The sequence below is a fragment of the Scaptodrosophila lebanonensis genome, unplaced genomic scaffold, assembly GCF_003285725.1.
Source record: "Scaptodrosophila lebanonensis strain 11010-0011.00,11010-0021.00 unplaced genomic scaffold, SlebRS2 tig00000024-arrow-pilon, whole genome shotgun sequence".
Classification (NCBI taxonomy): domain Eukaryota; kingdom Metazoa; phylum Arthropoda; class Insecta; order Diptera; family Drosophilidae; genus Scaptodrosophila; species Scaptodrosophila lebanonensis.
The window spans coordinates 7,045,198-7,061,752 of NW_022060538.1; the positions used below are offsets into that span (position 1 = coordinate 7,045,198).

The 16,555-nt window shown below is 43.9% G+C and overlaps 4 protein-coding genes across 4 annotated transcripts in view; 2 read left to right on the forward strand and 2 right to left on the reverse strand.

Moving 5' to 3' along the window:
• Positions 1-4,935, reverse strand: part of LOC115620717 (ETS-like protein pointed) — a 95,901-nt gene extending 90,966 nt beyond the window's left edge. Inside the window, exon 1 of the mRNA XM_030514094.1 lies at positions 4,280-4,935. The gene's annotated coding sequence lies outside the window, so the exon portion shown is untranslated. The remainder of the gene's footprint in view (positions 1-4,279) is intronic.
• A 2,316-nt stretch (positions 4,936-7,251) lies between these two features.
• Positions 7,252-14,459, forward strand: LOC115620190 (DNA polymerase epsilon catalytic subunit A). The gene is made up of 5 exons (XM_030513321.1): positions 7,252-7,338; positions 7,400-7,526; positions 7,594-9,208; positions 9,269-13,907; positions 13,967-14,459. Exons 1-5 carry the CDS (start codon positions 7,265-7,267, stop codon positions 14,265-14,267), a joined length of 6,756 nt encoding a protein of 2,251 aa, XP_030369181.1. The 5' UTR covers positions 7,252-7,264; the 3' UTR covers positions 14,268-14,459.
• LOC115620192 (ATP synthase-coupling factor 6, mitochondrial) lies at positions 14,321-15,158 on the reverse strand. Its single transcript, XM_030513323.1, has 3 exons — positions 15,037-15,158; positions 14,691-14,842; positions 14,321-14,630 (listed from the first exon to the last, which is right to left on the reverse strand). Exons 2-3 carry the CDS (start codon positions 14,840-14,842, stop codon positions 14,456-14,458), a joined length of 327 nt encoding a protein of 108 aa, XP_030369183.1. The 5' UTR covers positions 15,037-15,158; the 3' UTR covers positions 14,321-14,455.
• Positions 15,159-15,214: 56 nt separating this feature from the next.
• Positions 15,215-16,555, forward strand: LOC115620191 (protein SEC13 homolog). Its single transcript, XM_030513322.1, has 2 exons — positions 15,215-15,597; positions 15,729-16,555. The coding sequence occupies exons 1-2, from the start codon at positions 15,311-15,313 to the stop codon at positions 16,480-16,482; spliced, it is 1,041 nt and encodes a 346-aa protein (XP_030369182.1). The 5' UTR covers positions 15,215-15,310; the 3' UTR covers positions 16,483-16,555.

Below are 16,555 nucleotides of genomic sequence, written 5' to 3' on the forward strand. Positions count from 1 at the left end.
ATTTCTTTTGAAAAAAACCAAGAAATGTTAAATGAATCCAAAAACCATGAATCCAGATTGTTTTGCATTTCTTTTTAGAGTTTACAAGCCGAGTTTGAAGTTAATTGTTTACAAAATGCAGAAACTTTGGAGCCCATTTTCCCCCCTTGAAGATCGAATAGACCAGTTCTCACCGAACTTGCTTTCTCTCACCGTTTGGGCTATGCGCTGGTCGCCAATCAGTATTCTATTAATATACATCGATAGATTAGAAAATAAATGTATGATAAAAGTGATAAATAAAACTATACCTTTGATCATATAAAATAAGAACGCTATTGATGGTTTTTAATAAGGTTTCTTAACGTACTATGGATAAGAAAAGTTTGAAAGCATGGAAAGCAAGTTTGATGTCCCTGGTTGTTATGGCTCAAAAGTGCTCGGCGTACATTTGACATTAAGTCTTTTCAGTACATATACACTTTTCCCTCTCAGGAACCGGGAATCAATATAATATTTTCTAGCAACAATATTTATAATTAGTAAAGCACCAAATTAGTTTTATAATAAATTTCTAGCGTTTCACTCAAAATCAATTTTTATGTTCTGTGCCAATTTTATGCGTCAATAATTTTATTTTCGTCCAACCGCAGAATATAGTACGTGTAGACTCATAGCATATACAAATGTACATGTATGTATATACATATATATATATATATATGTATGTATATAAAATCGTGTAATATTGTTGTTGTTGCCCAGCTAGTACATTGCAACAGCAATTGGCTGCACTCTGATTTTTATTATCCATTTAAATGTTGATTAACTTAAATTCATTTTTAGTGCACTCAATCACACTTGATGTATATAGTACGTATAGTATGTATATGTATATATCCCATATGGATGTATGGGTGTGTGTGTGTTTGTTTGTATGCCAATGTAATTTTAAGCATTTTATAACATGCCATCTGCGACAGAATCAGCAAATCAAATCGAAATGAATTTCGCAAGCGCACAAAATTTATGCAACGGTTTTCAGTTAGATCTGCTCAGATCACTGTCACACATAGCATATACATGTATATCTATATGTACATACATCCGTATTATATAAACACTATACATACATATGTAGATGTGCACAGTTTGTTATTGTTTTTGTTATTTTGCTTTTTGTGCCGATAACGTGCGTAGATAACTGTTTGGTATACAGACAAAGCTTTCAACAGATGCGCCGCAAACTTCTATTTGCATAGCGTATCTAATTAGCATGCGAGGGTGGCTCAGCAGCGTAGGGTAGAGGGATGGGGAGCGGGTAGCGGGTAGCGTGGAGCTGTCTATCAACGAAGTGCGCTAAAATGCATAATTTAGCTTACGGGTTTCTTGCTTTTTTAGAGCCTCCGCAATGAGCTTGTCATAAATAAATAACAAGTCTCCTACTTACTTAATATTTAATTAGGTAGGTGAGATAATAACTGAAGATTGTGAAGATATTTTGAATGACGTGATACTTATATTATGTCTGATTATTTAATTAGCATAATCATTTGTTGAATTGAACGCAGTTCTATTTGATATCTCAACATGAACCTAAACTTTTCCTTTTTCTTCTCAAGCATAAAAAGTATAACTAGCCGAAACTGTACATAGATGTTTTATTTATACAGAGAGCAGTTCGTCTTCATTCTTAGCATTTAAAAAAAAAATTCCATTTTCATTATCATGTTCAAAATCAAAACAACATTTAAAAGAACAACAATATTGCAATATTTTAAGTAGCAAAGAGTCATTTATAAGGAAAGGAAAAATAAGCAGCAATAGGATTTGGACAACCCACTTTCTCAAAACAATACAGTAATATAAGATTTGTTTGATTTGAATATTCCGCTTAAACATAGATCCGCATATTGTTTCAACTCTATTCATTATTGGACGGCCTCGAAGTATAGTGTAGACTTGATTATTAATAAGTCAAGATAGGAGTGAATTATTTTATGGCCTGTAATCTATGACAAGGCATGTGAAGAAATACGACTGTCTATTCAATCTCCTCTAAATGTTCCTGCAGTCTCCCATCCTCGTATTTTATTGAAATGTATCCATTATATTCTAACATAGAATTCGCTTAAAAAAGAACAAAACATATATTCATTCCTAGAATTTATAAATACATTTAAATATAATTTGCATGATTTTCGAAAAAAAAAATTCAGGGAGTTTCGCATCCTTGCATTTTATTTAAATGTATACATTTTTGAGGCTTCCGTTTGGACATCGATTTCCAAGACAACAAAACGGTTTTTTTTATTCTTACAAATGATTTGCAATAGTTTTATTAGAATCTTCAGAGACTGTCTCACCTAAGCAATTGGGTTAATCGGCATTCTCAAAAACTGATATTCCCGCATTCATTAAAAACATGTTCGACGTCTGTTTTTCATTCATCAAATACAGCAAGATTAGATTTCTAAAAAATATACACTATATACCAAAATTATTGCCCAAATCCATTTCATACATATGTAGGTAGTAATTTAATTTTCTGCACAGCACACGATGATAATGCCTGGTTTAGGCAGGTGCGTCAAAAGGAGGAGAAGGTTGGGAACAGTTTTTCATAGGACCCGCAAATTTAGGAAATTCTATCGTTTTTTAGATTGATAATTTTATTTGCATATGAAGGTACACATATGGGCTTGTTGAATTAAATTTCTGGGATGCAAATGTTCAGCCCAAGCACGTATTATGGCTCGACATCTCTGGGTTTGGCTGCCACTCGTACTAGTCTGAAGATAATCTGAAGTGTCTCTAATTTGGTAACTCTTGAGCCATGAATCGATCAATTGGAGTCACAAATAACAGACGTATACCGGGCTAGACGTGAAATTTATAAATAATTGTTGCAACTGCTATCTACCTTCAGAACATGACCTTATCTTCAGGCTACATACTTAACAGATAGCGTAAAGAAAATTAAAAAGAGAGAGAAAAGGAGAGAGAGAGAGAGATAGGGCAGCAGCAACAGGCAGCCGTCTACAATATCAGTGCAGCATATGTTTTCTCCAGAAATGAGCAAGCCTAAAAAGTAATATGGTATTGGATGGGTAGGCGGCAGATATTCGTACAGATACAGAATTCGAAAAAAAGAAAAAATGACAGCAAAAATAATAAAGCAGGCCATGCTTGTGCTGGTGTTAGTGTGAGGCTGAAGCTGAGGCTGAGACTGTGTGCGGGACATCGGACAGCAGATGCTCGAAGGAACAGATTGAAAACGAATATGATCTTTCGATATGGTGCGCACTCCTTCCCCAGCGCGCATGCAACACATTTTTAGGGGTGCAATTTTGTATACTTGTATGTACGTAACGGTAGAATACACTTTAGTTGCTGCTCATTTTTGTTGCTGTTGTTTTTTCCCTCATTTTCGGAAGGGGCCTTCTTTGTTGATCTTGCCAGGGCACATGTGTTGGCTGTCTGCGTGTGCGCATCTCTCCATGGGACAACCAATTGCCAACAGTGTCTGTTGTCTGCTGTCTGCAGCAGGTTGTACCATAAAACCAAAAAACGAAAAGAAATACTGTCTTAATATACTCGTATGGCACACTAACCATGTATGTACATAGGTATGGGGCAACGAACGATCGAACGAACGAATGAACGAACCAGCAGCCGGGGTACGCAGTGAACTGAAATTGAAGGACCTGCATGTCTGGACCACAACGATGCAAGTAACCAGAACTCTCAGATCAATGACCAAAAGGTTATGACAAAAGTTTCAGCAGCAGTAGCTTTCAAACCGCAGTCATTAACACGCTATCATTTACAAAGCCAACTCCAAAAAAATAAAAGAAAGAAAAGAAACCAAAAAATGTGTAGTTCCAATTTCATTGATGGGATCAGAAGATCCATCGACTGTTTTTTGTGTGTAACACCGGAAACAAAAGCAGAGCAAACTGTTGTAATTTCAATTAAAGGGGCCCACAGAAAGGGTTGCCAAGTGTGCTGTGTGTATGTGTGTGTTAGTGTTGGTCAGGCAACAAGTGGCCCAAAGGGCTGGGCGAGAAATCCTCGCTGAATTGTAGTCTCAAGTGCATACAATCAAGTTTATGCCACAGCTCGTAGTTGTTGCTGTTGTTGATTGCCACAAACCAGTTCCCGAGCGATAGATTCATTCATTCAAGAAACCGGCAGCACGCACACAAATGCATATCAAAAACAAAAAAAAAGGTTTATATCTAGTAGCTGCTGGATAGGAGAAAAATACTTCAACTACTGTTTTCAACACTTCACTCACCGGTGGGTAATAAAATAGCGCCGCGTATCGGCCGCAATGCGGGGATTACAACGCCCCGAAAATGGGAGAAGTAGCCGCTTAGTTTTGCTTCTTTTTTATTTTATTATACTTTGTTGTTCTTTCGTCTGCCTCTTTTGTTTTTTTTATTAGGGTATCCAAATTAATTACAGCCTCAAATTAGACGCATAATCTTGATTGAACACGGAGGCGCAGGCAAGCCGAGAAAAGCAGGAATTGCACCGCCAGTTTCAGATTCAGATTTAGATTCAGGTGCTCTCTCAGCAGCCTAAAATGCTTTATTATTATAATAGTTTTATTTCTTTTGAGTAACGCGCGGCCTTTCTGTGGCTTTAACCCTTGGTTTTTAATCGTGGATCAGCAGCAGCGGCAACAGCAGCAGGTTGATTATACGGTTTAGCCAACGACGAGATTACGTGCCTGAAACAAAGCGCACGAAAGGAAACAGAAGAGGAAGAGTCCGCTCTGGATCTGGCTCCGTCTCTTGTCTCTTGTATTTGTGTCTGTTCTGTGGGTTTCGGTTCTTTGAGGACGCGGCTCGAGCTCGTAACACGAAACGTCGACGCCGACGCTAACGCAGATCGAACGGATCAGTCCCACACGCACACACACACTCACACACTGATACACGTACACGCACTCGGGACACGCTCAGCAAATACAAAACGAAAACGCTATTTTGAACGATTTTTGTTTGCTATTACTTTGCTTTTATTGCGCTTTTCACGAAGATTTGTAGTTATAATCTATGGGTATATACATACATATCTACGAGTATGTGTATGTAGGTATGTATCTGCGGAATCTGTTTTGTTTTCGCTAATTATTTTATTTGGTAATTATTTTTTATGCAGACTTGGCCACATAATGCGCATGCGTTTGAACATTTGAATTGCTATATATATTTTTATATTTGTATATTTTTTTATACATTTATTTATTTATTGCACAGCTGAAGCTCAGTGTTTTGTTTTGTTTTTGCACAAAAATTGGCATAGATGTGGCGGCAGCCACACACACTGCGTTACAAATAATTGACTTGCGCACAAGGGATTTTTAAATTTGTTGAATGGCACTCATCACGGCGAACAACAACTACATGCATTATCGGTTTATTTGCTTGCGTTTGTTGCTATTTACTTTGCCGCCAACGACAACGCGCTCGCTTTCTGGCTTATTACTATTTTTTGTTTTGCGTATGAGCCAGCGGTTAAGAATATGCTACATGTGTATTTAAAAATTCACATAACGCACAACCGTCCCACAGTGAGTTGTTCACTGTTGCGACCAAACCGAAAGAGAGTCGATAACAAACTAAAGCAAGCAGCGCAGCATGAGCATGATCAGCGGCAGCAACAGCGTCGACGCCGACGCCAACGCTTGTGAGCGAGCGCAAGTGTTTCGCGCAGAAGTTGATGAAGAGCAGTGTTCTTGCCTCTGAGCTGCAAACAAATAGCCTGGCCTTTTGTCCACTGATAAGGCCAAAAAGCGAGAGTATTTCGCTGAAAGTGTGTTTGCAATTTACATGTGTGTGTAAATAGGTACGTATATAGGTTTATATATACAAATGTAAGTGAATACGGAGATTTTATTTTGTATAATTTGAAAGCAACGGACAGAATTTGTCAACATTTTATGCAACGTACATTTGCTGTTAAACTAAAGACGCGCGTGGGAGCATGCACTCTTACGCAAACTAATGCAGATCAGACCCCTAAAGGAAAATCAGAAAAACCCAAACAACAAAATGTTTGCGTTACAAGAACAAAATCTGACAAGGCAGAGTATCGAGTATACATACATACATACATGTGTTTGCTTGTACATATGTATGTATGTATGCATTGGTCCGTTTTGGCAAGCGAGCACAGTGGTGCGAGTTAGCACAATGTTAGTGCAAATGCATCCACTGTTGCTGCACACTGTGCATATGAAATCTCGCCGGCGCTCTCTCCTACTCGCAACTGGTCTCCACACACAAACAGGTTTATGTACATACAAACACATTTATATGTTTATAGTATATGTATGTATATTTATACTGGCAATGCTTTTCGCATAAATTACATATGCATGTATTGACAGTATTGCCAGCTGCGCTGAAAAGGGCAATAAGATGGAAAGATCCCTGCGACAGGGAACTTAGCAGGCCAGCCAGGCGGTAAAAGGCAGCCTTGCATAACGAACACGTGCAACAAATATGGTTGACTGACTGCCACTGACGGCGCTACAAGATTGTCAACAGCCGTAAAAAGCAGGGGAAACAAATCCAATTGTAGGGAAAGCAACGCTATGGGGCGGCCAAAGCGACAAGTGTATCAAAAAAAAAAAAGGACGTAAGCAGCCCGAAGCGGTTAATGAAAGAGAAATCCACTGAGCGAGCCAGAGTATATGGAGAGAGCGCGTGCGCAAAGAGTTTAGCTAACAGTTTTTTATGTGCATGTGTTTGTGTTGCTATGTTAAGCTCTGAACTGCATTTTTACTACGCGTGTAGGTGAGCCGGATTTTTATGAATGAATTTATTCGTGTGCGTGCGCAATGTAAGTTGAAGCATTGAATTAATGTAAGTCAGCGTCTGATCGCCGGCACTTTATTTAAATGCAATTTATATGCATTAAAAAATTGGCAATTTGAAAATGTGAACATTTTGTTCTTAAGGTAAGTGCAATTTCGATAGGGCATCTAAATTTGTAGGATTCTAATACAAATTATGAATGCAGTGCAATAAGAAAATAAACGTTATTCTTTAATTCAAATTTCAGAGCAAAAATTGCATTCAATCTGTTTAACAGCTGCTTGCAGCGCAGCCAACTTCACTTGCTAGTCGATACCATCGTATATTGACAATCGATAGCACCGATATGCACTGTCCATATCGATATTAAATAACAAAAGGCGCCAAACATAGTGAAACACATTTGCCATTAGTTTTTGTTTATTTATATGTGATTTTTATGTTTATTAATTATGGATCAGGGCAACAACAAAGCAAAAGTGCTGCAAAATACAGGAAAATTTGTCAGCGAAACGCGAGCTGAAGGGTAAGTTTGTTCTTTAGAAATCGCCAATGAGTTTTGCAATTGTGTTCCTTTGTTTTATCAGGGACGACTTTTTTAACGAAGTTGGGTACCGACAATCGCGGGAGAATGATAAAATCGACTCCAAATATGGTTTCGATCGTGTCAAGGACAGTCTGGAGCGCACCGGCTACCTCATTAATATGCATTCCGTAAGTTGTTGCTTCCAATAAATAGGAATTAGAAAAACGTTCAATTTCTACGTATTTTTATTTGTAGACAGAAGTGCTTGATGAGGATAGGCGACTGGCTGCCGCATTAGATCTATTCTTTATACAAATGGACGGTACTCGTTTTAAGTGCACTGTTCCCTACAAACCATACCTGCTTATAAGGCCGGATGACAATATGCATCTGGAAGTGGCGCGTTTCCTGGGCCGCAAATATTCCGGCCAGATTGCTGGCTTGGAGCACATCATCAAAGAGGATCTGGACCTGCCCAATCACTTATCTGGCCTGCAGCAGCGCTATCTCAAACTGTCCTTCCTCAATCAAACAGCCATGACGAAAGTTCGTCGGGAACTGATGTCGGCAGTGCGACGTAACAAGGAGCGCGAAAAGTCCAACACCTACTACATGCAAATGTTGGCATCTTCGTTGGCTCAGTCGTCCAACAGTGAGGATGGTGGGGGTAAGCGACAGCTGGACTATATGGACTGCATCATGGATATTCGGGAGCACGATGTGCCGTACCATGTCCGGGTCTCCATCGATTTGCGCATCTTCTGCGGCCAATGGTATAACATACGTTGTCGCAGTGGAGACGAAATGCCTTTGGTCACAGCACGACCCGATATTTTGGATCGACCCGAGCCCGTCGTATTGGCCTTTGATATAGAGACGACAAAATTGCCGCTTAAGTTTCCCGACGCTCAAACCGATCAAATTATGATGATTTCGTACATGATCGACGGGCAGGGCTATTTGATAACAAATCGCGAGATTATATCTTCAGATGTTAATGATTTTGAGTACACGCCCAAGCCCGAATTCGAAGGGAATTTCATAGTTTGCAATGAGGAGAATGAAATGCATCTGCTGCAGAAATTTTTTGATCACATAATGGAGGTGCGTCCTCACATTGTCGTCACCTACAACGGCGACTTTTTCGATTGGCCATTTGTGGAGACACGCGCGGCCGTCTACGATTTGGATATGAAGCAAGAAATTGGCTTCTCGAAGGTGCGCGATGGCAACTATCTGAGTCGTCCGTCCATACACATGGATTGTCTCTGCTGGGTAAAGCGTGATTCCTATCTGCCCGTGGGTTCGCAGGGTCTAAAGGCGGTGGCCAAGGCAAAACTGCGCTACGATCCAGTTGAGCTAGATCCTGAGGATATGTGTCGCATGGCTGTGGAACAGCCGCAGGTGCTGGCCAATTATTCGGTGTCCGATGCTGTGGCAACCTATTATCTGTACATGAAGTATGTACATCCGTTTATTTTTGCTTTAAACACCATTATTCCCATGGAACCGGATGAGATCTTGCGCAAGGGATCGGGCACATTGTGTGAGACCCTGCTGATGGTGGAGGCCTATCATGCTAACATCGTGTACCCCAATAAGCATCAGAGTGAACTGAACAAGTTGTCCAACGAGGGACATGTGCTGGATTCCGAAACCTATGTAGGCGGCCATGTGGAGGCCCTGGAATCTGGAGTATTTCGTGCAGATATACCTTGTCGATTTCGCCTCGATCCAAATATGGTAAAACAATTGATGGAACATGTCGATGCAGTTCTGAAGCATGCCATTGAAGTGGAGGAGGGCATACCGCTGGAGAAGGTGACCAATCTAGCTGAGGTTAAGCAGGAAATATCGCAGGGCTTGCAAGGTAAACCTCTTAAAATTCCTTTCATTTTGGCACTTTAATTGTTTTGTTGTTTCCTTGCAGGTCTTCATGACATACCTAATCGCTTAGAACAGCCGGTCATTTATCATTTGGATGTGGGTGCTATGTATCCCAACATTATTCTGACTAATCGCTTGCAGCCCTCGGCCATGGTCAGCGACATGGATTGCGCCGCTTGTGATTTCAACAAGCCCGGTGTACGCTGTAAGCGCTCTATGGATTGGCTCTGGCGAGGTGAAATGTTGCCCGCCTCCCGCAATGAGTTCCAGCGTATACAACAGCAGCTGGAAACGGAGAAATTTCCGCCACTCTTTCCGGGCGGACCCACCCGTGCCTTTCACGAACTCTCCAAAGAGGATCAAGCAGCTTATGAGAAGAAACGTCTGTCCGACTATTGCCGGAAGGCGTACAAAAAGACTAAGATTACCAAACTGGAGACACGAAACTCGACCATTTGCCAAAAGGAGAACAGTTTCTATGTGGATACGGTACGCGCCTTTCGCGATCGTCGCTACGAATACAAGGGTCTGACCAAAGTGGCCAAAGCTTCAGTAAACGCGGCCGTTGCTTCGGGCGATGCTGCTGAGATTAAGGCGGCAAAGGGCCGCGAAGTGCTGTATGATTCGCTCCAGCTGGCACACAAGTGTATTCTGAACTCCTTCTATGGCTATGTGATGCGCCGGGGAGCGCGTTGGCACTCGATGCCTATGGCTGGCATTGTGTGTCTAACCGGCTCGAATATCATCACGAAAGCACGTGAGATTATTGAGCGAGTGGGTCGACCCTTGGAGCTAGACACTGATGGTATTTGGTGCATATTACCCGGCTCATTCCCGCAGGAATTTACGGTGCATACGACACACGAAAAGAAAAAGAAAATCAACATTTCATACCCAAATGCTGTGCTTAATACCATGGTCAAAGATCACTTTACCAACGACCAATATCATGAGCTGCGCAAATCCGAAAATGCCAACGAACCGCCCAAGTATGACATACGTGAGGAAAATTCGATTTTCTTTGAGGTGGATGGTCCCTATCTGGCGATGGTGCTACCTGCCGCCAAAGAGGAGGGCAAAAAGCTGAAGAAACGCTATGCGGTCTTCAATTTCGATGGCTCCTTGGCGGAGTTGAAGGGCTTTGAAGTGAAGCGGCGTGGCGAATTGCAACTGATAAAGAATTTTCAGAGCTCTGTATTCGAAGCGTTTCTAGCGGGCAGCACACTGGAGGAATGCTATGCCTCGGTGGCCAAAGTCGCCGACTATTGGTTAGACGTTCTGTACAGTCGTGGCTCCAATTTGCCCGATTCAGAGCTATTTGAGTTGATTGCCGAGAACAAATCTATGTCGAAGAAACTGGAGGAATATGGCGCACAAAAAAGCACTTCCATATCAACAGCTAAACGTCTAGCCGAGTTTCTGGGCGAGCAAATGGTCAAAGATGCGGGTCTAGCTTGCAAGTATATCATTTCGAAGAAGCCTGAAGGGGCGCCAGTCACAGAACGGGCCATCCCATTGGCCATATTTCAGTCAGAGCCGAGTGTGCGACGCCATCACTTGCGTCGTTGGCTGAAGGACAACACTATGGGCGATGCGGACATACGCGATGTGCTGGACTGGAATTACTATATCGAGCGGTTGGGTGGCACTATTCAAAAGATTATCACCATACCGGCTGCCCTGCAGGGTCTGGCAAATCCTGTGCCACGCGTCCAGCATCCGGATTGGCTGCACAAGAAAATGCTGGAGAAAAATGATGTGCTAAAGCAGCGTCGCATCAATGAGATGTTCACAGCACGTCCGAAGCCAAAACCGGCACTGGATACGGAAGATAAGGATCTAGAGCTGGCTGACATGGAAGATCTGGCCGGCAGGGATGGCGGATCGGAGTTAGACGGCCGTCCCATAGTAACCAAGAGGAAACGCATTGAGCTCGAGGATGACACCCCGACAGAAAATACAACGCCTGCGCCTACCACTTGGCGCCAAGCCCTTGGTCCCCCGCCTCCCATTGGCGAGACACGCAAGAGTATTATGGATTGGGTGCGTTTCCAAAAGCGCAAATGGGCCTGGCAACTAGAGCAGCGCCAACGCTATCGGCAGCAGAACAAACGCTCGCGCAACGACAACAGTGACCAGAGCGCCCAAGTTGGGGCCCGAGCTACAACCTCAACGGCCACGCTTGGGGGATTTTTACGGCGCACTCAACGCACTTTGATTGACCAGCAGTGGCAAATTTTGCAGATAGTCCCAGTCGACGATCTGGGCCACTTCACTGTTTGGGCCATGATTGGCGATGAACTGCATCGCATCAAGTTGAATGTGCCGCGCATTTTCTACGTGAATCAACGCAGTGCTGCGCCGCCGGAAGAGGGGCAGTTGTGGCGGAAGGTGAATCGCGTATTGCCCCGCTCGCGACCGGTTTACAATCTCTATCGCTACAGTGTGCCGGAACAGGTGTTCCGGGACAATTGTCTGGGCATGTTGGCAGATTTAGCGACGCCGGACATCGAGGGCATCTATGAGACTCAGATGACGCTGGAGTTTCGTGCACTAATGGACCTGGGCTGTATTTGTGCGGTGCAGCGCGACGAGGCGCGTCGTCTGGCCGCTTTGTCCACCAAGGATCTGGAGAATTTCTCCATCGAGCAGCTGGAACAGCGCCCACAATCGCACATCAAGTACTTGCAACAAGCGAGTAACAAGCTAAGAAAGATCTATCTATATCAGCATAACATACCCACGGCCAAGAAGGAGATTTGGGCACTCTTCCTGCTGTCTAGCAAGCGTGCCTATATATTTGGTCTGGACACGGTGCGCGCCAATCAAATGCCAAATATGAAGCAACTCTACACAGCGGAACGGTTGGCGCTTATTAAGAACTTGCAGCAGTCAGCAGATGTCGAGAAAATCCCCCCAGAAGATTTCACCTTTGAAGTGCTTATCGAGGTTGATGTGAAACAGATCTACAGGCATATACAGCGTGCGCTCTCTAGCTACAAGCAGGAACAGCGCGGACCCACAATGCTCTGCATGCAGACAGCGATCGAGGCGAGGAAATTGAGTTCTGCAATGCCCATATTGTTGGATTACCCACAGGCTCAGATACACATCTCAGATGATGCGTCGCTGCTCTCCGGCTTGGATTGGCAGCGTCAGGGCACACGAGCCGTAATTCGACACTTCCTGAACCTGAACAATGTGGTCGACTTAATGTTGGATCAGTGTCGGTATTTTCATGTGCCCATTGGAAACATGCCACCAGATACGGTGCTATTTGGTGCTGATCTCTTCTTTGCACGTCTGCTGCAGAAACACAATTTTGTGTTGTGGTGGTCGGAGACCACACGCCCAGATTTGGGCGGACGTGAGGCGGATGACAGTCGTCTGTTGGCCGAATTCGAGGAGAGCATCAGTGTGGTGCAGAATCGTGCCGGATTCTATGGCGATGTGTGCGTGGAGCTGGCATTGGATAGCTTGGCAGTAAGTGCACTTCTGCAGTCCACGAAAATCCAGGAAATGGAGGGCGCCTCCTCGGCCATCACATTTGATGTGATGCCACAGGCATCGCTGGAGGAAATGATTGGCACGGTGCCAGCGGCTACATTGCCCAGCTATGATGAGACCGCTCTGTGCTCCGCAGCTTTTCGCGTGATGCGCTCCATGGTAAATGGTTGGCTCCGGGAGGTATCTATTAATCAGAACATATTCTCCGATTTTCAAATCGTCCATTTCTATCGGTGGGTGCGATCCAGTAATGCCTTGATGTATGATCCGGCTTTGAGGCGTTCGCTAAACAATCTCATGCGTAAAATGTTCCTGCGGATCATTGCGGAGTTTAAGCGTCTGGGCGCCACGATAGTCTATGCGGACTTCAATCGCATTATTTTGAGTTCGGGCAAGAAAACCGTGTCCGACGCCTTGGGCTATGTGGACTATATTGTGCAGAGTCTGCGTAACAAGGAAATGTTCCACTCCATACAGCTGAGCTTTGAGCAGTGCTGGAACTTTATGCTTTGGTTGGATCAGGCGAATTTTTCGGGCATCCGCGGAAGGCTGCCCAAGGGCATTGATGAGACAGCCTCTATCGTGACGGCTAGTGGGACAATGCATCGTCCAACCGAAACAATAAGTGACGATGAAGACGACGATGATAATAACGATGGCGAGAGGCCGGAGCGGGATTGCGAAGTGATTTCGGCAACAGATGCTGCGGAGGAGGAGGAACCAGAGCTATCGCTGGACCTAAATTGGACCATTGGCGAACGGCTGCCGGATGAAAATGAATGTCGAGAGAAGTTCGAAACGCTGCTCACACTCTTTATGCAGTCGCTCGCGGAGCACAAGACTACCCAACAGGCCATCAAGGATATATCGCATTGTGCCTTTGATTATGTGCTGAAGTTGCATAAGAATTATGGCAAGGGCAAAACCAGCCCTGGCTTGGAGCTGATACGCACAATTGTGAAGGTGTTGAGTGTGGACAAGAGTCTGGCCGAGCACATCAATGAGCTGAGACGTAACATGTTGAGACTTGTGGGCGTGGGCGAGTTCTCAGACTTGGCCGAATGGAACGATCCGAGCGACAGTTATATCATAAACGAGGTGATATGTAAAGCTTGCAATCACTGTCGCGATCTAGATCTGTGCAAGGACAAGCACCGAGCAATGAAGGATGGCATGTGAGTAAAATTTTTGTGAGCACACATACGGTGTTTAATTCCGACTTATCTTTTTACAGACCCGTTTGGCTGTGCGCCCAGTGCTATGTAGCGTATGACAACGAGGAGATTGAGATGCGTATGATTGATGTCGTCCAGCGCAAAATGATGTCGTATGTTCTGCAGGACTTGCGATGTGCCCGCTGCAATGAGATAAAGCGCGACAATTTGGCTGAGTTTTGCACCTGTGCCGGTAACTTTGTGCCCTTGATAGGCGGCAAGGATATCGAGGCGCTGTTGCACACATTCACCAAGGTAGCGGGCTACCATAAGATGCAGTTGCTCCAGCAGACGGTGCAGCAGGTCATCAGCACACGTTAGCTTAAAGAAACAGAATGTGTTGAATAACAGTTTTTGATTTGTTCTACGAACCCTTCTATGTAATTTATATTGTTTTTATTTTATTTTAACACGCAATTACTTGGTAGCTCCGCTCTGGCTGTTGTTGTTGCTGTTGTTGTGTGATAGGAAAACTTAAAACAATTTTAACTTCATTAAACGAAAAGTTCTTAATTGGTGGCGGTGCCTTGTGAAATAGGATCGATCTTAACATCGGGAAATTTGAACTCGGGGAACTTCAGCATGTCGGTCTTGCCATCGCTGCCGAATTGCTTGGCAACACGATCCAGCTCGTTTTTAATCTCGCGCTCAATTTCGGGATTGGAGTCGACAATTTTGCCGCCACTGCAATTCAATAATTAAGTCTTAAATCATTTGAATTTTGGACTATTGTAGGATACTCACGCGCTCTTCTGCTTGTACTCGCGCACTTTGTCCAAGAACAGCTGCTGGATGGGATCGGACGCCTTGTTAAGTGCTGGCGCCAGGATGGCAATGTTGCGACGAGCCTCGGTGCGCAGCACACGCGCGCCTTTCAGGATTGATTGCGTCAACATCTGCAAAGGCATAAAAATTAGCCGGATTTCGATCTAAAACTTCCAGTTTTGTAACCTTAAAAAGGTTATGTAATAGGGGTTGTTGTTGTGCTGGTTGCAGTTGAATTTTCGCACATTCGATTTATTTATACACTTTTGGTGCGTTTAACAAACCAGCTACTACGATTTCAAGCTATTTATTGAATCTTAATTACCTTTTTTTCCTTGCAAATGCACAGTAAGTGTCTGTCTGTGGAAAATTCAATCGTCCAATTCACAATAGACTTAGGGAAAAATCGATAAGACTATTTGATAGATTAATCGCCAACAAGTGCCTGCTATCGAATATTATTGCTACGATGATTCGATTGAGTTACATCGAGTACATCCCTAAAATCCACGTAAACGATTGGAATTGGACGCCGGGGAAAATAGACGAACTGGTGTAATTTCTTAAATCCGGTCTCTAAATAAATATTTTCAAACAAAATGGTGAGCCTTTTGCATGAAATTGACACCGAGCATGAGGACATGGTTCATCACGCAGCACTGGACTTCTACGGACTGCTGTTGGCAACCTGCTCGTCAGATGGCAGCGTCAAAATATTTCATTCGCGCAAGAACAATAAGGCGCTGGCCGAGTTAAAAGGCCACCAGGGTCCGGTGTGGCGTGTGGCTTGGGCTCATCCAAAGTTTGGAAGCATTCTGGCCTCGTGCTCCTATGATCGCAAAGTGATAATTTGGAAGTCCACAACGCCCAGAGACTGGACAAAGCTGTAAGTACGAAAACATTTGCGCTTTTGTGTGTGTTCATGTGTGCTTGTGTGAGTGTGCATGTGTGCTTGTGTGTGTGCTTGTGTGTGACGTTATCTTGAAGCGTTGCCTAATTGCTTTGGTTTTGTTACAGATACGAATACAGCAACCATGATTCCTCGGTAAATTCTGTAGACTTTGCGCCGCCAGAATATGGCTTGGTTCTTGCTTGCGCCAGCTCGGACGGCTCCATTTCAATATTGTCTTGTAATACGGAATATGGTTCATGGGATGCTAAAAAGATACCCAACGCGCATACGATTGGCGTCAACGCTATCTCTTGGTGTCCGGCCCAAGCACCTGATCCAGCTTTCGATCAGCGCGCCACGTCGCGTAATACGGCTGTAAAACGGATCGTCAGCGGCGGTTGCGATAATTTCGTTAGGATCTGGCGCGAGGACAACGACCGTTGGGTTGAGGAGCAACGCTTCGAGGCGCATTCGGATTGGGTGCGCGATGTGGCCTGGTCACCATCTATTGGACTGCCACGATCACAGATTGCGACGGCATCCCAGGACCGTCATGTGATCATATGGAGCAGCAATGCCGATTTAACTCAATGGACCTCGACTGTCCTGCATACATTTGATGATGCCGTTTGGACTGTCTCCTGGTCGACCACTGGCAACATATTGGCCGTCAGTGGCGGCGATAATAATGTCTCTTTGTGGAAGGAGAACATTGAGGGTCAATGGATACGTATTAACTATGAGTCGGGCACTGCCATTCAAGCAAAACAGCCGTCACATCATCCACAAATACAACCGCATCCGGCGCACTCTTCCGACTCTGAGCATAGCTCGAACTTATCAAATTCAAATTTGTCGAACTCTCAGCTATCAACATAGAACGTCAGTGGACAATGTTATCTATCAACTATGCTCTACATTTACCATTAAATAATCAGTTATGTGAAAAAGA